General features: G+C 42.3%; 1 protein-coding gene across 4 annotated transcripts; it reads left to right on the top strand.

The window, feature by feature from the left end:
• The first annotated feature begins 1593 nt into the window (after positions 1 to 1593).
• LOC140117583 (stomatin-like) lies at positions 1594 to 19716 on the top strand. 4 transcript variants are annotated; one of them, XM_072134451.1, is made up of 8 exons: positions 1594 to 1681; positions 6901 to 6970; positions 16164 to 16267; positions 16350 to 16422; positions 16963 to 17045; positions 17811 to 18014; positions 18512 to 18646; positions 19320 to 19716. In XM_072134451.1, the coding sequence occupies exons 2-8, from the start codon at positions 6907 to 6909 to the stop codon at positions 19506 to 19508; spliced, it is 852 nt and encodes a 283-aa protein (XP_071990552.1). In that variant the 5' UTR covers positions 1594 to 1681; positions 6901 to 6906; the 3' UTR covers positions 19509 to 19716. The 4 variants fall into 4 exon arrangements, with proteins under 4 accessions (XP_071990552.1, XP_071990551.1, XP_071990550.1 ...); XM_072134450.1 differs by lacking the exon at positions 1594 to 1681 and adding an exon at positions 4705 to 4903; XM_072134449.1 differs by lacking the exons at positions 1594 to 1681; positions 6901 to 6970 and adding an exon at positions 13943 to 13967.
• Positions 19717 to 20289: the final 573 nt, after the last annotated feature.

Raw genomic sequence — 20289 nt, 5'->3', positions numbered from 1 at the left:
GGAAAGAAGAAACGTCCCACGCGTATCGCCCGACTCGGCGGGCTTCGTCAGGGGATACTTATAACCTTGGAATCCTGGCACCTATTGTCCTCCTCAGGCCGCCGTCTGTAGTGCGTCTGGGAAAGATCACGGGCATCACTCCTATAGATTCTTCTTTGTTGATTTCTCTAACACTTGCACCAACATGAGAGTCAATTGGAATTCCCCCCTTTGCAAGTGTTAGGAGAATCTAAAAAAATTTAAAAAACAAAGTCGCAGGCTGGCTCGCCAAATGTAATAAAATATCGTATTGAATATTAAATCTTTCCCGTGTCCTTTAATACATTCTTCTAAAAATAGAAGGACTCAGGATAATTATTATAAAAAGTTACGTTTATTGTCGTCGTCCAGGTTGCAGAATACAGAATACTTGTGCAGATTATTAGTCATGTGGTAAAGTCAGTCAGTCCATGAAATTATGTTCTGGTGAAGGTTTCATCATCTTGTGTTGGTCTTTCTTCATCCATTCATTTCCATCTTGTGTCCTTAAATCTCCTCCATATGTCAGAGTGTGAGCGAGCTTGGTGTGTGTGATATGCTCAATGTGCCCATCCCCCTTGGACAGAGTCACTTATAAAGACTACAGTCCTATAGACTTGCATTATGAGCCAACTTCATCCATTGGCCTTGTCCTTAACCATATATGATAACATTCCTTTATGACCAGCTAACACAGAGACCATTATATAGTAAAGCCATATGGATGTTCATCAATAATATTTAACAGGTTACGGCCGGCGGTGACCTCCGAGACGGGAAATGGCGCCCAAATGTCCGAAATGCGACTTTTACACCTTCTTACATCACATAAAAAATGGAATAAAAAATGATCAATATGTCGCACAGACCTCAAAATGAAAACGTCGGCTCATTTCGCAAAAAATGACACCTCATACAGCTCCGTGCGCCAAAGTATGAAAAAGTTATTAGCTTCAGAAGGTGGCAAAAATGTTTTTTTCTTTTTTGTACACATTCGTTTAATTTTTGAAAATGTATTAAAACACAATAAAACCTATATAAGTTTGGTATCACCGCGATCGCACCGAACCAAAGAATAAAGCTGAGGTGTTATTTTGAGTGCACAGTCAAAGTCGTAAAAACTGAGTCCACAAGAGCGTGACCCACGTGCGGTTTTTTTTTTTCAATTTTTCCACATTTGGATTTTTTTTTCAGCTTCGCAGTACACGGCATGTTAAAATAAATAACATTACGGGAAAGTAAAATTTGTTACACACAAAATAAGCCCTCACACAGGTCTGTACACGTAAAAATGAAAAAGTTATGGATTTTTGAAGGTGGAGAGCGAGAAATGAGCGAAAAAAACCTGTGTCCTTAAGGGGTTAATAATGGTGTTTGGTATTGTTATATTTGTGAATTCATGCTGGGAAATGTGGTGGGTATATCTTTTTCTCAGGAGACCTATGTGAAAAGATATAACATAAATTAGGAATATGTCCTTAACTTTCCAGGTTGATTAAGGTGTAGCCACACCCCTCTGACATGACCGAGGGGGCGGATCAAGTGTTTAGTTAAAAGTACCCTGTTACCATTGAATGGGTATTGTCCACGGGGATTGCATTCAAGCAGGACTTCCAGAATTTTCATCAGTTTTCTCCACCGCGGATCTCTGCCAATATAATTAGTAAGAGTTCTGTCTTTTCTTTTATTTTATCCCTTTTTATTTTACTGTTTGCTGTTAGTATGTCTGTTATTTTGCCCTTTTTGTAACCATTAAGCATTGTGCCTATTTTGCATATTAAATAGTCCTTTAAGTTTTTCCTTGTGCTCTATACAATCCCATACCTCTGGAGAGGGGAATTACTGCTAAGCCGTGTTACCGTGTGAATGTCTGTGGGCTAGTAGTAGCTATCGGCAGTGTGTGTCTGTGGGCTAGTAGTAGCTATCGGCAGTGTGTGTCTGTGGGCTAGTAGTAGCTATCGGCAGTGTGTGTCTGTGGGCTAGTAGTAGCTATCGGCAGTGTGTGTCTGTGGGCTAGTAGTAGCTATCGGCAGTGTGTGTCTGTGGGCTAGTAGTAGCTATCGGCAGTGTGTGTCTGTGGGCTAGTAGTAGCTATCGGCAGTGTGTGTCTGTGGGCTAGTAGTAGCTATCGGCAGTGTGTGTCTGTGGGCTAGTAGTAGCTATCGGCAGTGTGTGTCTGTGGGCTAGTAGTAGCTATCGGCAGTGTGTGTCTGTGGGCTAGCAGTAGCTATCGGCAGTGTGTGTCTGTGGGCTAGTAGTAGCTATCGGCAGTGTGTGTCTGTGGGCTAGCAGTAGCTATCGGCATTGTGTGTCCGTGTGCTAGTAGTAGCTATTGGCAGTGTGTGTCTGTGTGCTAGCAGTAGCTATCGGCAGTGTGTGTCTGTGGGCTAGCCGTAGCTATCGGCAGTGTGTGTCTGTGGGCTAGCAGTAGCTATTGGCAGTGTGTGTCCGTGTGCAAGCAGTAGCTATCGGCAGTGTGTGTCTGTGGGCTAGCAGTAGCTATCGGCAGTGTGTGTCTGTGGGCTAGTAGTAGCTATCGGCATTGGGTCTGTATGCTAGCAGTAGCTATCAGCAGTGTGTGTATGTGGGCTAGTAGTAGCTATCGGCATTGTGTCTGTATGCTAGCAGTAGCTATCGGCAGTGTGTGTCTGTGGGCTAGTAGTAGCTATCGGCAGTGTGTGTCTGTGGGCTAGCAGTAGCTATCGGCATTGTGTCTGTATGCTAGCAGTAGCTATCGGCAGTGTGTGTCTGTGGGCTAGTAGTAGCTATCGGCAGTGTGTGTCTGTGGGCTAGTAGTAGCTATCGGCAGTGTGTGTCTGTGGGCTAGTAGTAGCTATCGGCATTGTGTGTCCGTGTGCTAGTAGTAGCTATCGGCAGTGTGTGTCTGTGTGCTAGCAGTAGCTATCGGCAGTGTGTGTCTGTGGGCTAGCAGTAGCTATCGGCATTGTGTGTCCGTGTGCTAGTAGTAGCTATCGGCAGTGTGTGTCTGTGGGCTTGCAGTAGCTATCGGCAGTGTGTGTCTGTGGGCTAGTAGTAGCTATCGGCAGTGTGTGTATGTGGGCTAGTAGTAGCTATCGGCATTGTGTCTGTATGCTAGCAGTAGCTATCGGCAGTGTGTGTCTGTGGGCTAGTAGTAGCTATCGGCAGTGTGTGTCTGTGGGCTAGCAGTAGCTATCGGCATTGTGTCTGTATGCTAGCAGTAGCTATCGGCAGTGTGTGTCTGTGGGCTAGTAGTAGCTATCGGCATTGTGTCTGTATGCTAGCAGTAGCTATCGGCAGTGTGTGTCTGTGGGCTAGTAGTAGCTATCGGCATTGTGTCTGTATGCTAGCAGTAGCTATCGGCAGTGTGTGTCTGTGGGCTAGTAGTAGCTATCGGCATTGTGTCTGTATGCTAGCAGTAGCTATCGGCAGTGTGTGTCTGTGGGCTAGTAGTAGCTATCGGCATTGTGTCTGTATGCTAGCAGTAGCTATCGGCAGTGTGTGTCTGTGGGCTAGTAGTAGCTATCGGCATTGTGTCTGTATGCTAGCAGTAGCTATCGGCAGTGTGTGTCTGTGGGCTAGTAGTAGCTATCGGCATTGTGTCTGTATGCTAGCAGTAGCTATCGGCAGTGTGTGTCTGTGGGCTAGTAGTAGCTATCGGCATTGTGTCTGTATGCTAGCAGTAGCTATCGGCAGTGTGTGTCTGTGGGCTAGTAGTAGCTATCGGCATTGTGTCTGTATGCTAGCAGTAGCTATCGGCAGTGTGTGTCCGGGTGCAGGCCCGGTGCCAGCACCCGGCTAACCCGAGCAAGTGCCGGGGCCCCGGGGTACTGAAGGGGCCCACTCGGGTCCCCGGGTCAGCAGGATATCTGCCCCGCTGCCCGGGAGATTCTTTCCCTCTCTCATCGCGATCTGTGTCCTCCGGACACAAATCGCAATTAGAACATGTGCAGTCACTCACTGCTTTCCCCGGCAGGAGCTGCAGCATCGGCGGTTGAAGGACCTGTGATGACGTCATGATTGAAAACGAAATACCTAGTAGTCTTAAAATAACAGCAGGACACGGTGTAGAAACCTTTTATTCTTGAGGAGTCTTCTGACAAAAAGGGATAGAAAAAAAATCAAGAGCGCGTGTATCCAATGTGATGACAATTTATAGAATATCTATAGTACTTATTTATATTTATGATATACACTATATCCATCATTATTACTTACAATATATTTATTTTTATAATCCATAACTTATATAACAAGACAGAATATTGTAAATGGTGCGATTGAGCAATAACCATCTAAAAATCAACAATCTAAGCCAAGCAAACAGCGGATGTCACACAGAGCTCTTACTTCTGAGTGTCATGTGTAGACGATGCATAGCCGCCTCATGTAAGGTAACCCCTTCTATTCCAATGCCTTATAATAAACCACATATCTAATGATGGTCAGACATGTAAGAAATGACACAGAACACGTGAAATATGTCTGGTCACCTGTGTGGTCATACTTACCTATATAATCAGTGTGGATCCATGTGGTGGCACTTTCTAGCCTCGCTGAATTTTCTGCCATTCTTTTGTGTCATGTTTTACTTGTGGACAAAACAAAAGATTTTTAAAAAACCTGTGTTTCTGGTTCCGGCTCTATGTAGTGATTGATAGAGCTGAGATTCTGTGACATTGGACTGTGATGTATGGCCATTACTATACACAGTGAGGTGTAGGACACTATGGTGACTGCAGTCTCTATAGAAATGAATTCCCCTCAGTCTGTATCGCTCTAAAACAAACCAAAGCAGATCCATGTTGGTGACAACATACTAATGTGTAAGAGGCGTGTACACACCATGGAAAAGAGCTGAGACGAGGAAGCAAACTCCCACACCTCCTCAGAGCAGCAGCCGCATGTAAGTACAGACTACTACGAGTAGAGCTCAGGTCATTGGATATTCTAGTTTTCCATGTGCAGATATTGGTTAATCATCCACTTTAATGCTAGAAAGATACATATATGTGACTTTAGTTTCAATTTTTGTAGATGAGGTGTCTAGGGTTATTATCCTATGTTCAGACTTGCTCAGAGAACATGGATTAGCTACAATTGTACAGTGCTGTACTACATTGTGTAGTCGGGGGAGGGAGGGGGGGATGTCAGGCCAGGAACATTCCCTCCTAGAGGACAAAACTGGGTTAGTGTGAAAAATAAGTTATTTTTTCCTTACAGCATGATGGTAATGGGGTTCTGTGTGTCACACTTAGATTGCAACTGCGGGGATAAGGCTCTGGCTGCTGTCATGTAAAGGCAAGGGCATTTATCATAAAACTGCAGTGGGTCTTCTACAATGGAACACAATTTTTTGGTGTTTTGCACACTCTCTTTTTACACCAAATTGACTTTTTTCGAAATCACTCGTTGATTTGCTGCAGCAAATTCTCCCTTGTCTTTCTGAATGATCTCTTGCTTGGTGCCGGATTTATGATTTGAGATTTCCCATTTAGGTGCACAATAACTTACTGACCGGATTCTTTTTTTTTTAAATCGGGTAACGTTTATTAACTTCACATGTGCCTCATACATGTATTATACATTACATATATGTCTTAAAACAAATTTGAGGAACTATACTTACCATATATATATATAACAACCCACTATTATCCGGGATGTTATCATCACTAACATCCTGGTTCTTAAAACAATCCAAAAGTTTTCAAATCGAATTGTAACAGAGACCCAAAAAATTTTGGCTGGGGTTACAATTGTAAAATATATGGTTCTGACTTGCATACAAATTCAACTTAAGAACAAACCTACAGAACCTATTTTGTATATAACCTGAGGACTGCCTGTTCTGCCATTGGACACTTTACCTCATGTTTTTGTAATGTGTTGAGGGCAGAATATTAGGTAATTTACCAATATACATCTATTAATAGTTCTGCTTCGCTTTCTTGATATGTAAAGTGAAGCCTCCTGTTTCTTACCTCATCAGCCAGAAATTCCTGACCATAAAATGGCTGCAGATGGAGGGTCATGTGATCTCTAATTGTCCATGAACAATCACCCTTCCAGGACCATAAGTATGTGTTTAGTAATACTAATATAGGGTCCTGGTAGGGTGATTGCTCATGAACATATAGAGATCACATGACCCTCCATCTGCGCCCATTTTATGGTCAGGAATGTCCGGCTGATGAGGTAAAAGACAGGATGTTTCACTGTATCGATCAAGAAAGCGGAGCAGAACTATTAATAGATGTATATTGGTAAATTACCTAATATCCTGCCTCCCACACATCCACATTACATGAGGTAAAGTGGCCAACCCCTTCAACCTATTACAGGAAACGCTACAGTCATATTCTATGACACAAGTTAATAAATTCCCACCAATACGTCCTAAAACTACTAAGTGCCCTCCTGGTGTAAAGGCAGCAAGAAACACCAATCCAAATTAAACGTATCATGTGAGATAATAATATGAATCGGACACATTCAAAAGCGGTGTAGGATCAACAACCACAAGAAACAAAATCCATGAGAAGACCCCCCCCCCCATTGGCTGCACTGTGTTAATAAAATCTGTACAGTAATGTGATATTATTCTAGAAATGAAACGTTCCTGACCAAGAGCTAATAACCATAAAGGCAGAAAACACACAGTTTGCAAATCTATATTATATTATCTGTGCGCTATAGGGTAGAGCGCTGCCTACTTCTACCAGTCTTTGCCCTTGCCCATAATTTAGGAGAGGGACTAGTCATCCAAAGATCTGCTCAGTAAATCGTACACAAGATTTACTGATTCCTAGAGGCTAGATTATACTTTATACTATGCCTTTGTGATCTAGTTCTGCAGGTTGTAAGATACTTGCCTACATATAACCTCTACTATCTATACAGGAAACCATGGAAATGAATCCGGAGTCCCATGTCCCTGTACACAAGACGGAGTCAAAGGATCAGTTGGTTGGTAAGTGCTTTGATGACATCTACCATAGGGTTGGCAGTACTTTTTTATGCACTCTTATATTGCCATTTCTAATGCCGTTAACTGTTTGACAGAAAACTACAAATACACTGCAAATACTCACCTGCGCTCCTCTGCATCCCAATCCCGGCTGTGGCCTTCTATAATATTGACATGCCAGGATCACCTGGAGTAAAGACCTATAATTAGCAGCACGAAGCGTGGGGACGAGATGTCTGGCGCCCCAGGCTGCTAAATACGAACGCCCCCGCACCTCCCTCTTCCAGCATGGGCCTCTCACGTGATGTGAGAGCGGCGTGCATAAATAGCAGCCCGGAACACAGGACATCTCGTCCCCGCTCTCCTGGCTGCTAATTTTTTTTTTCTCAAGCAATCCCGGCGTGTCAACATTAAAGAAGCACTGGGATCGGGATGAAGAGGAGCACAGGTAAGTATATGTAGTTTGCTTTCCTTTAAGAAGATGTTTCGGATAATTAAATTAATGGAAACGTACCAGTCTCAAAGTAATAAACAACATTCATTCTTCAGCAATCCCCGTCAGCTCATTAGAGATGAACGGTGCAGAACGGACATGTGCTGCATTGAGTGGTCCGATAGAGCAATGGTGTACTAGGAGAGGCAGGGCCCCTTAGTGAACTTTTGAATTGGGCCCCACTTACCCCTTAAAAAATATACATACAGCGTATACACATCACATATGCATATACATCACATCACATCACAAATACACACATAGAGCATATTCACATACCCGAGATACCGGGACCCTCTGAAGCTGTGGGCCCCATAGCAGCTGCTATGGCTGCCACCATTGTAGTTACACCCCTAGGACAGAGGTATCTTGGATCCCTGTTCTTGTGATCTATGGGGGTGTGATCACTCAGACCCCACCAATCAGCAAGTTAGGCCCTATCCACAGTTCTGTGGGTAAATCCCTTTAAGCAGAAAGAGGTTTTGAGTTTGATGAATTCCCATCAGATGTCCTATCGCACTGCACTGTACAAATGCTATAGATTTTTATAGGTTCCTTCTAGAATCCCATAAGATAACAGCTCCACACTATTTTAGAATTGGAATGAGTTCTCTTGTTTCTAATAAATAATACATTTGAATTAGTATAACATCTTGTCAATAGGTTGTGCCCATACAGATATCTGGCACAGCCCAATCATATTAGACCATGCCTGCTCGCGTGGGGTCTCAGCCATTTGACTAGGAAGAATAATAATGCTCAAGCAATCAAGTCAGAAGAGGAGACAAATCTTTAAACAGTTGCTAACATTACAGCAATCTCAAGGAAATCTACCATCAAAGTCAAGCGTGACTGTCAATCTTTTTTTATATTTGTTATTCATGGCCTCATTCCTTCTAAAAACACTTAAACTTATGCTAATGATCCTGAAGGGCACCTGGGGGTATTGCCAAAACCCTTTTGGGCCGCAGCTTCACAGGCTGTTACACAGTCTCCCTGCTCCCTCAGCATTTCACCCCTTCCTCAGCCCATAAGTGTGGCAGAAGAAGTTTCAGCACACAATGGAGGGGGAAAGAAGCTACAGCACAAAGGGGCTCTGGTAACACACCCCAGAATCTTTCTGGTTTATTAGCATCATTTTTAAAGTTGATTTTAGAAGGGAGGAGGCTGTGTATAACATATAAAGAGAATAGCGTAGGGTGCCTGGATCTTTGAGTGTCCCTGGTTTATCCAAGCTTGATTTTGATGGTAGATTTCATTTAAACACCAGAAATGTTTCAATATATGTTATCATACAAAAGCGCCTCTTTCCCCACTTACTTTGGTTGTTATGATCCTTCTTCTTACCTTTCTAATCTGCCTTTCACTATGACATCTCTTGTTAACTTGTTAGATATCTGACTGAGGAGTCAGATTATATCAAACTATGGAGGAAGGAGGGGGAATAGTGAGTCACAGCAGCTTTGTCTCCACCTATCAGCACAGAAAGGACTGAAAACTCAGTTAGACTGCAGAATGGGGGTGTTATCATAGTGGCGCAGAGTACACCAGTACAGCTAGTCTTCTTCTGCATCAAATTTATCAATGTTTTGCTAAATCTGGTGTTTGTGTTGTGTCTTACTTTGCATCTTCTAATAGTTGTTCTATTTTGTGTATCAAAATGTGGCATCTTATTTATTATTTATTTTTCCACAAGGCCACACCCCTTTTTCAAAAGCCCCGCCTCTAACTCCAGAATGTATCAAAAACCGGTCTAAAAGCCTTAATTAATGTGACTTTTTAGACTTTTTTTTAATATCAATCAAAACAGAATTCTACCGCAAATGGATTAATAAGTCTCCCCCCCCCCAATAATATCCAGAAGCCATGTTCCCCTTTATGTACACATAAGGGAATATTGCTTTCTTCAAAGTCTGTTGAAAATTGAGATAAACGTTTAAGACTTTTGATATTCTTTCTCTTATGTATATAGCCAGATAAGAGGAGAAGAGTTTACTTAAATCTCAGAGAACTAAGCTATGGTGGTTATCAATAACTTAGAGGTGACAACAAAAATTCTTACAGCAGAAAGTATATGAGGACTTACTGGTAATTCAGAATATGTGAATTCTCAGCGATCTCAGCGATACCAGAGCACTGGAATTCGGAGTTTACTTCCAGGTGTTTCTCCTCTCTGCCATCTCATTTCCTAATAATACTCTGTATCTGGCACAGGTTCTTGTTATCCAGTAGTGAAGTAAATGGGATCAAGCAATCTGATAATGCCAGCGATAAAACCTTTTATACAAGTGTAAGATAATCAACTGTAAGAAGGGTGCAGCACTCCCACAGATGCAGTGAAGGTCATCTAGCGTTGGCCCATGTTTAGCGCCATTTCAATCCTCCCTTAGGACTTTTTCAAGTGTTTTCCATTGAGTGACACGTGGGTTAATAAAAACAAGTTACTTTTCCCACAACTAGCAGAATCCATCTATCTATTTATCTCCTATCTCTATCCATTTACATACAGGGATAAAGCAGGACTCCTGTCAGGCCAATGTAGTGGTAAAAGTGGCTCTTTTATTCCATAGTGCACAGCAAAAACATATTGGCTTCAATTGAGCCTTTCTCCCTACATGAGAGGCTAAGTTTGAGCCGAAACGTTCCTTTTACCAGTATCTTGGCCTGAATGGAGTGCTGCTTTATTCCTGTTTATTGCCTCACATCTGTCTACAGGTTCTATCCATCTTTTTTGTGTTTTTATTCTTGGGTTTCAGCTACGCCTACGTATTCCACCCAGGAAGTTGTCCGGTTATCATTTACAGCACTAATCCACAGGAATACTTAAATGATAGTTTTCTGACTAATTATAATTAAACCATAGCCCGGAGAGACTATGCAGACAGGTTGAGCAGGTCCTTGACAAAGAAGCACTATTTACAGAGACAGGACCTGCCCTGCTAAAATCAGCTGTTTACCGGAAATGCAGAAAGAGGGCTTGGGGCTGCTTTGGGTTCTGCTTTTCTGACACATTTCCTTATCTCTAGTTTTCAGGGTATAAAGTCATATGTGGGAAAGGGCTAAAATTATTCCCATATAAAGTAACAAAACTTTCAAAGAAAATATGTTGTATTAAAAAATTATTAGATTTGGGGATAATAGTAAAATTTGTTATATAATATAAAGTACAATAGTCTCTGTCTTTTTTTCTGCTCTTTCTCCTGTAGTGAGATGTGAAAAGCTTCTGAGGTCTGTCCAATTCAGACAGATAAGGAGACCAATAATTATCTTTCCATATCTAGAGAATATTTAGCTTGATGATTCCGCTCTCTGATGAGATTACACTATCCAGGGACTGTCTGTAAAGACTTAAGGTATTACACATTTTTTATCAGGTTCCCTTATGTCTTTGCTGTCAGTGGATACAGAGTAGGATGCAAATGTTTTACACGGTGTTAAATGGAAAACAATGTCTCCTTTTGCTACCTTGAAAGGCAGCCCCCTTAACATCACAAGGTCACAAGTATGACCTACAAGAAGTCTAAAAACATGGTGTGGGGTTGAGCGAAACCCCATAAGGCGGCCTTAATTTGCAAACCCCGACAAAGCCTCTAACACCGCTAAACCAGTTCCCTACACTGTACTAAGGAGACCCAACCAAGTCGAAATACTGGTTTGGCTTAATCCCACATTCTATTATTGGACTTCTTGTAAGTCATACTTGGTGATAAGGGGGCTGCCTTTCAAGGTAACAAAAGCTGGCATTGTTTTCCATTTAACACCTTGGAAAACATATTTGCATACTTCCAAGAATTTCCTAGTGGAGCATCAATGGCTATTAGTCTCTACACATCTACAAGGCGGCCTTAATGTGAAAACTCTCCATAAGGAGAACTCTTACTTTCTGGATTCAGGTAATAAAGCTAAAAAATTGCTTAAAAGGAGCGGGAAAAAAGGACACAGGAACAGATCTCTATAGTAAAGCATATTACAGAATTTACTATTATCTGCACTATTCATTTATATAACTTTAAATAAAAAATTTAGTTATGCTTTAAAGGGAACCTGTCACAAGATTTTCACTAATAAACCTAGTGACAGGTTCCCATAGCACTATCCAAACTATATCCCACACTATGTTTGGCTAAAACATGCATACTTCCTATCCCCAGAAAATTAACTTGTAACTTGTAACATATTTCTAGACTCATGCACACTGATATATACAATTATACACTCATACAGTAATGTCCTAGTAGGAAACTAGACGGCAGTAGTAGAAATGAGAGATTCCTAGTCTTGCCATCCTCCCTCCTGACATTTCTTATCTGTGATGCTGGCTCAGGTGTGTACTATAAAAAGATGTGCACTGTTATATACATATTTTGGTGTACAGTATGCAGCATAATATGTATTTAATGGTACACCACCTTCATTCTTTATTGTTGCAACAGTGCGGGCCCCATAACAGATGCTATGCCTGCTACACCTGTAGTTACGCCCCTGCTCGTAATATTTTCCTATGTACCATATTTAATTATTTTACCTGAGCTAAGAACTGCACTCACAAATACTAAGTTCTTCAAATTATGCAGGTGTGTGTGCAACACCCCTGCCGATGCAAGGCAGAGGGGTTGTTGTGAATACGTCCCACCATGTAGCTTGCAACCTGTGTAGGGTCTGATGAACCCCACAGCAGGTCCCTACAGGGGAACACTGCAGCGGTAGATCCTGCCTGGTAAGGCAGGAGTTAAGTGTTGAATGTGATGTAATTCCAGCAACCAATCAGCTGTTCATATATTGTATCTGTAAGCTGGGATGCAATTGGAGGAGGAACCACCACCTGACCAGTGGGAGTAATAAAACCCCTGGTCAGGAAAGTTCTAGAGTTAGTGGATTAGAGACTTAGAAGAGTCAGTACAGTGCAGCTAGCAAGTCAGACCAGAGCAGGAGAGCTCCACTCCCTGCCTGAGTGGAGTAAGTGAGTTAGTGAGAGGATCCTACCTTCCTGGGTGATATCTGAAGAAACCCAGGACAAGCTGAAGCATCCTACTAGGACACAGCTACTTCCCAGCCTGCCCTTGCATCCAGGCTGGTGATCTACTCCTGTGGCTCCCTCTCCAACTGCATCTCCAGCATTCGACTATTTGTCAAGGCACTTTATCTACTGTTCCTGTCGGTTCAATAAAGAACTGTAAGTTACTTTTGTTCAACGTCTGCCTCCGTCTGGTCCCTGCTACTACGGCTGTCACCATCACGGGCACCCTGTCCACTACAAAGGGACTTATACTCCAGGCCCCAAAGGGTTGCCCCAGGGAGCAGCCTTTCCCTCATCATTTCTTGCCAACACCACTCTGCTGGAGACCTGCCAGGCTGTAGGACAGCCCTCCGGTTCCCCATACCAAGCACCGTGACACTAGCGTGCCTAGGCCGCAACCGCCAGCCACTCAGGTATTCCGGGTCCCGGCTGTCTCCAGGCCCCAAGAAATGGCTAGGCCCCGGTGGGGGATGTTGCATGTGTTTCCTATGAAGTTCTTAGAGGTTAAGTGGAGGTAAAAATTTCTGAGCAAAAAACTGCTTATCATTTACCTAACAAGAATCTGCCTCCAGTACACTACACTATATAGGAAGCAGAAAGTATATTGTATATTGTCCTCACATATATACTACTCCTGGAGCAACATATTGCATCAGTTCTATAGCATTCCTCCGTGTTCTGCATATCTGCATTACTTTACTGCCATCAGGCTGGTTTGGGAGGTACGCTTGCTGAAGGCTATGCTGCTGTAATGTACATTACCAGCATAGTCCATGAGATGTCACTAAATCTCTGTCATATGTCACAACAAAACCTTCAGCCCTTTGGGAGCATTCACATGGTGCATTTCAATAGTATTTTGAAAAACTCAACAGGTAGGGGCTTGGCTCGATAACATATGCATTTGCACTCAAATGCATGGGATCGGGAACAAGCACCTCCTGATTAGCATTGTTCACATGCAAAATGTGGTGCTCATTCCCAAACGCAAGCATTTCATTGCAAAATCATATGTGATCGAGCCAAGTCCCTTCCCATTGATTTGTTGTGTTTCAAAATTGGAGGAATTGGGCAGCATATCAACATATACTGTGGGATTACCTGTGTTTTTACTCTAGACAATGCAAATAACAGCAACTGGAATATTAACTACAATGTTTGGAGAAATTCTGCCCTAAATTTATCCCTATCACTTTTGGAGATGATGCATACCTCCCAACTGTCTTGGATCCAGTGGGACAGTCTTGGTCTTTGGGCTCTGTCCTGCGTGGTATGTTCTGGGACATTTAGGGTCATCTCTGGATCCAGGACTTTTGGGAGGTATGTGATGGTGCAGGAAGCTGCCGCCTCTCTCTATCACTATTCCTCTGGATGTGCTGTATGTAGCATAAACTGCAGGCACCATGTGATGATGTCATCCCTCCTGCCGGCTTCATTGCTACACACAGCAGAAGCAGAGAGGAGGAGGAGCTGCTGGGGAATGGGGAAAGGTAGGGCAATAGGGTCACCAGGTTGGTATCTCGCAGAGTAGTAAGGATGTTGTGCACACCTGATCCACACAGGTCACAAGATCTCGGCAATCCGAGTCTCCATGTGGACATTGTTGAGATTTGGAACATAGTAAACAAAATGTCCTCACAGGACAACTCAAATCTCCACATTTACACTCTATGGGGGAGATTTATCACAAATTTCTGAGGTAAAATTGTTTTAGTTGCCCATGGAAACCAATCACAGCTCAAATTAAATTTTATAAACAGCTGCTGGAAAATGAAAGCTGAGCTCTGATTGGTTGCCATGGGTAACTAGAACAGTTCTGCTCTTAGACACTTCTGATAAATCTCTCCCTATGGCGTATGATAAAGCCTGAGACCTCATGATGTATTTTGACAGCCATGTCGATCTGGTGGACAAAAATTTGCCATGTCCGGCATGTGCAGACATTCAGCTGTGAATGTTTTGTAGGTTTTTAGAAAGTGCACAGGTACGGGAAGTTAACGATACGGACGTTAATCTTGTATAGTATTTTTCCAGATTATCACTAAAAACATAATTCTCACATTCATTTGTATCCTTATGACTCTTTACTCTTGTATAGAGGAAATTATTATTATCATACACTATTATTATACACTGATACATTATTATTATACAGGCGGTCCCTGACTTATGGACACCCGACTTACAGACAACCCCTAGTTACATACGGACCACTCTGCCCACTGTGACCTCTGGGGAAGCTCTCTGAATGCTTTACCATAGTCCCAGGCTGCAATGATCAGCTGTAAGGTGTCTGTAATGAAGCTTTATTGATAATCCTTGGTCCCATTACAGCAAAAAATGATTAAACTCCAATTGTCACTGAACTTCAATTATAAAATATACAGTTTCGACTTGCATACAAATTCAACTTAAAGGGAACCCGTCACCACTATTTTCACAAATACAGGTAGTGGCAGGTTCCCATAGAGCTCTAATAACTATCTGACACCCTGCTTTTAGCTAAAAATTGTTCCCCTCAGATCCCCATAAAATCAGAGTTATAATCTTGCCTGGTATCTATGCAGCTTTGGAGCTAGTCCACGGGGGCGTGGCCTAATGTCATGTGACCAGGGTGACATCATCAAAGGTCCTTGAGCTACTTAATATGAAAACTATACCCCATGTACATTTCTGACCACATAAAACCATCACAGCAGTCTCCATGGACTTCTACTCCTCTCCATGCAGGCTGCTGTGATTTCATGTGATAAAATATGCTGTGATTTCATGACATATATGCTTAGTGTACAGTTCCTAATGCTACAAAAGCTATAGGACCTGCGATGATGTCACCCTGGTCACATGACATTATAGCAGCATACAGAGATAGGGATGGGGAGGAGCTGCTGGATTCAGCCCGAGGAGGCCACGCCCACCTGGACTACATGTAGCCATGCTTAGTTACCAGATAAAACTATAAAGTTGAATATATGGGAATCTCAGGGGCATAATTTTTAGCTACAAGCAGGGTGTCAAATAGTTATTAGAGCTCTATAGGAACCTGTCACTAGCTGTATTTGTGAAAATAGTGGTGACGGGTTCCCTTTAAGAACAAACCTCCGGACCCTATCTTGTATGTAACCCAGGGACTGCCTGTACATTGGTAATAGAGTGTAATCATTGTGATTTATAGTGTAAAAGGATACTGCCATCTAGTGATAAGGTGAACAACTACATGCAGTGTGCTGTACTACTATACGACTAGCGTAATACTAAATATCTAATACATAATTGCCTATATAGGCAGTTCCCAACACCTGAATTACAGACAACCCATAGTTAGAGACGGTCCTCTGGATGTTGGTAATTTACTATACTTTGGCCCCAGGCTGCAATGATCAGCTGTAACAGTCCAAAGTGTCAGCAATGAAGCTTTATTGTTAATCCTTGTTCTTATGACAACCCAACATTTTTAAAATCCAATTTTAAGAAACCCCAGAAAAACTTGCACTTATAAAATATACAGTTTTGACAAATTCAATAGGTTCTGTAGGTTTGTATGAACCTATGTTGTATCTAGTATGAGAATTGCCTGTATGTCCTTTACCAATTTATTTAGCAGATTTTTATTGGAAAGAAAAGTGACTTATAGGCTATCAGTGAAGCCAGAGACATTTCTGCCATTTACTTTATCTGTGTTTCAGATGCCGGGAGAGGAGACATTGGTGCCTGTGGCTGGGTCATTCTGATAATATCTGCTCTGTTTGCTGCTATCACCTTCCCTTTATCTATCTGGTTCTGTGTTAAGGTAACTATAGAGGCAGAATACGAGCTGTAACTCTCTGCCCTGTAATCATCTCTATGTAATATATTGAATGTCAATGTCCTAGATTATTAAAGAATATGAGCGTGCTGTGGTGTTCAGGCTGGGACGGATAATCTCAGGAAAAGCCAAGGGGCCGGGTAAGTCCTGACTGATAGACAAGCAAAAATTACTTCTATTAAATCAGCAGCGTTTTCTATATGACTGTTTGTACTGTGTAATGTAGTATTATATTTGTTTATGCCCCCTATGATTTGTAAAAAGCTACGAAATTTGATGGCGCTATATAAATGAAGATTGTTATAGAGCAGAAGGAGCTGAGCAGATTGCACATAGTCTCCTATCTGCAAGCAGCATATTATAGAGCAAGATGAGCTGAGCAGGTTGTACATAGTATCCTACCTGCAGGCAGCATGTTATAGAGCAGGAGGAGCTGAGCAGATTGTACATAGTATCATATATGCAGGCAGCATGTTATAGAGCAGGAGGAGCTGAGCAAGTTGTTTATAGTGTCCTATCTTAGTATGACTCCAGGCTTAGAGTCATACTGTGGGTACGGTGCTGCTCCAGTTAGACTATCCACAAGGGGTATGTTCCCATAGGCCATGCTCATAGTAGAGCGTAGTTGGACCTAATGTGAAGAATATCGGCTTCATTCCGTCTCCTCTCTTTGTACACAGGGATGATGTTCGTTCTCCCCTGCACAGACACCTTTATTAAAGTAGATCTCAGGGTGATATCATTTGCAATCCCTCCACAAGAGGTAGGTGGACATTATTGGAGCATTTTTTGGGGTTAAATATACGTTGAAAATGTAATCTTATTGTAATCTTTATTGTAAATGAAATAAACAAAAACCAAGGTAGAAGTTTAAGGATATTTGGGGTTTTTTGTGAATGTCTGGGGCTTCAGGTATCTACTTTCTTTGCTTTTTAAAGGGGTTGTCCCGTCACAACATGTTACCTGCTTATCATGTGGCTCTTAGTGGACCTGTTGTACCCCTATTGTTCCCCCAAAGAATGGAACAGCCGCTCAGACCTGGATCCTATTTACAACGTATTGCATACACCCCCAGTCTCCCTTGAGTGTGAGCTCACGGAGGTCCCCAGTTCAAGAATAGTAACATCACCGGGGGGGAGGGGGGGGATCACCCTGATCCTTTATTCTTTCTTCTGCTTTAAGGGGGGAAGTGGAGGAACTTGATGATGTATCCCACTATATGTCCATACATTAGAATACATCCTAACCCTCTAAGGAAATTTTGGGAAATCGCTTGACATAACGTTACGACAAAGGGAAATAAATGTGATGTGAAAGCCGCCCTAACACATACAATGGCAGTGATCAGATTGTGTATCTCCCATGGCCTGGTCATGTGGTACGAGCATGTTGGTATACATTTAATTTTATAATATCCTTTGCTGTTTTTAACTCCAAGTTGAAATCCGACTTTCCAGAAAATTGGTAAAAAAGGTAACCAAATAATTTTTTTTTATTCTGAAATGAGATGAATGTTATCTTATTGTAGGTCCTCACAAAGGATTCTGTGACCACTACGGTTGATGGGGTCGTGTACTACAAGATTGATAATGCCATCAAATCTGTGGCCAATGTCAACGATGTTCACTTAGCCACTTCCCAGCTGGCCCAGACTACACTGAGGAACATCCTGGGGACACAAACTCTGTCCAGCATCTTATCAAACCGGGAGGAGATTGCCCACAACATTCAGGTGACATCTCTAATCCACAACACAACGAGCAAAGAAACAAAAAAATTCTGTATAAAATAGACTGGGGGTTGTACCTATGGGGCGGTACTTACTATCAGAGGCTCAATTGTGGTAATTTTCTATCCTGTGACATCACATTATTTTCTCTGTACTGTGACATTACTGGAGTAGTTTTATTAAACTCCTTAAGAACGAGGCCTATTTGGGCTTCAGGACAGATCAGTGTTTTTGTTTTTTTATGCTTGAATTCCGAAAACCTAGGTATAAGTTCTGATTGTTCTCACACAATTTGTGTGACTAGCACCATAAATGGTCCTGTGTATGAGGACTTAGTCCCTGTTGACTGACTTATCTTATGAGAAGAAGTTTTTACAGTCGAATAGGCGCTCCTTTCACTATAGACATAACCAATCTATAGATGGGCGTCTTCTTCCCGGAGCTGTGGGCTACCAATGATTCTCTTGATTGACAATAATACTGTCCAATGATTCTTCTAGTCCATACTGGATAACGCTACACATCAATGGGGTGTGAATGTTGACCGCGTAGAGATGAGGGATGTGCGTCTACCCGTGCAAATGCAGAGGGCCATGGCTGCCGAGGCCGAAGCTGTACGAGAGGCCAGAGCCAAGGTAAGTGTCATACTGGTAATTGTACAGGACATCTACTGCTGCTTCATTCCATGAATAAAATGAATAGATGGTATAGAACTGTTAGTTTTATAATTTAAAGGGGTTTACAGTCAAAAAATGTATATCATCTAGTTTTGTCATGACCTCAACTTTATAGTATTTAGTGATGTGTCCTTTATTACAAGTGGGAACGCCCCATCCAATGGCTACACCTAGAAAACAATATGCAACTATACACAACAAAGTACAAATGAATAAGACAACAGTAAATGTACAGACTATATGCACAGAACGTGCTATATGTAAACCATGAGCAGATAGTCCATTTACAGACCAATATAGTGCAGCTAGATCCCTGAGGAAACCAGACAGCTGGCGAAACGCATGGGTTAGGGAATTTATATGGGGCCCACCACAGCTAGACAGCTTCACCATATTGGTCTGTATATTTGCTATTTGCTCATAGTTTACATATAGCGCCATTCTGTGCATATATCATTTAAAAATACTTCTTGCAATACCCAGCTATTCCGCTGTGCATTGTTATCCATTTCCTACCCCTGTTGTGGTATGTAGAGTGTTGGATGTCTTTGGGGGATGACTTTGTGCCCCCTGTGCCCACTATAAGGTGTGTTTATACTATAAAGTAACACGGATGTCTTCACTGTTTTAGGTCGTAGCAGCTGAAGGTGAGATGAATGCCTCCCGGGCTCTGAAGGAAGCCTCCATGGTGATATGTGAATCCCCTGCAGCGCTACAATTACGTTACTTGCAAACGCTGAATACAATCGCTGCAGAGAACAATTCTACTATCGTATTCCCCATCCCCATAGACCTACTGCAAGGCGTTGTGAAGAAATGATCAGCCACCAGCTTGTAGAGCCATTCCCATGAGAATAAGATGTAGGAATATATGGGGTATGCTATACATAGATTAGCCTTCCAACGAGTTGGCTATTCATGGAGATTTACTGCTTTAAAGGGGTTTTCCCCACAAAGGAAAATTTTCACATCTAAATCCCCTAGTGATGTTAACACAATAAAGATCATTTTAACCCTTCACTTTACAATTTTTATAAGTTTTATTGCTGTTTTAGCTCCTTTCACTCTGTAGGCTCCTCAGTGCTAAATTCCAGGGTGTGGGCGGGGCCTCTCTAAGCAGACACATTATGCTCCATCTACTTCTGTGGGGTGACAATGTGGATAGATTATCAGGGTACAGACGTATATACACTTTCATCTGGCTTCTGACATTGTACTAACACACTGACACATAGAAAGAGAGAAGAGACAGATCAGAAATGCATGAGAGCCATTAGATTACACACACAGCTCTGCTACATCTGTGTGCCTGCCTCCCCCTTCCTCCAGATCACTTATCTCTATGTAGCTTATAGTTTGCAGCTTGTCTCTCCTCACAATCTCCTGCCAGGAAGTGGATCAGTGTCTCTCAGCCCAGATGCTAGGACTGCAGGAGGCAGGGCTACAGGCACAAGACACAGAAATCTCAGCAGAACGATTTCACACAAAAATCCAAGATGGCGTCTGGCCCCAAGTCAGACGTTACAGGGTCTGGTCTAGGGGCAACTGAAATTGTGTACACCAGGACTGATAGAGACAAGTTGGATTTATATCTGTGAAAT

This window comes from Engystomops pustulosus, chromosome 2 (genome assembly GCF_040894005.1).
Source record: "Engystomops pustulosus chromosome 2, aEngPut4.maternal, whole genome shotgun sequence".
In the NCBI taxonomy this organism is placed as follows: Eukaryota; Metazoa; Chordata; class Amphibia; order Anura; family Leptodactylidae; genus Engystomops; species Engystomops pustulosus.
Note: the sequence above shows the minus strand (reverse complement) of the source record. Positions and strands in the feature narration are given on the sequence as shown.

Bases quoted from the DNA above. Each gene is read 5' to 3' on its own strand.
- LOC140117583 (XM_072134451.1), top strand. From the start codon at position 6,907: ATGGAAATGAATCCGGAGTCCCATGTCCCTGTACACAAGACGGAGTCA. The intron at 6,971-16,163 runs GTAAGTGCTTTG...TCTGTGTTTCAG, and splicing joins GTCAAAGGATCAGTTGGTTG to ATGCCGGGAGAGGAGACATT. The intron at 18,647-19,319 runs GTAAGTGTCATA...TCACTGTTTTAG, and splicing joins TACGAGAGGCCAGAGCCAAG to GTCGTAGCAGCTGAAGGTGA.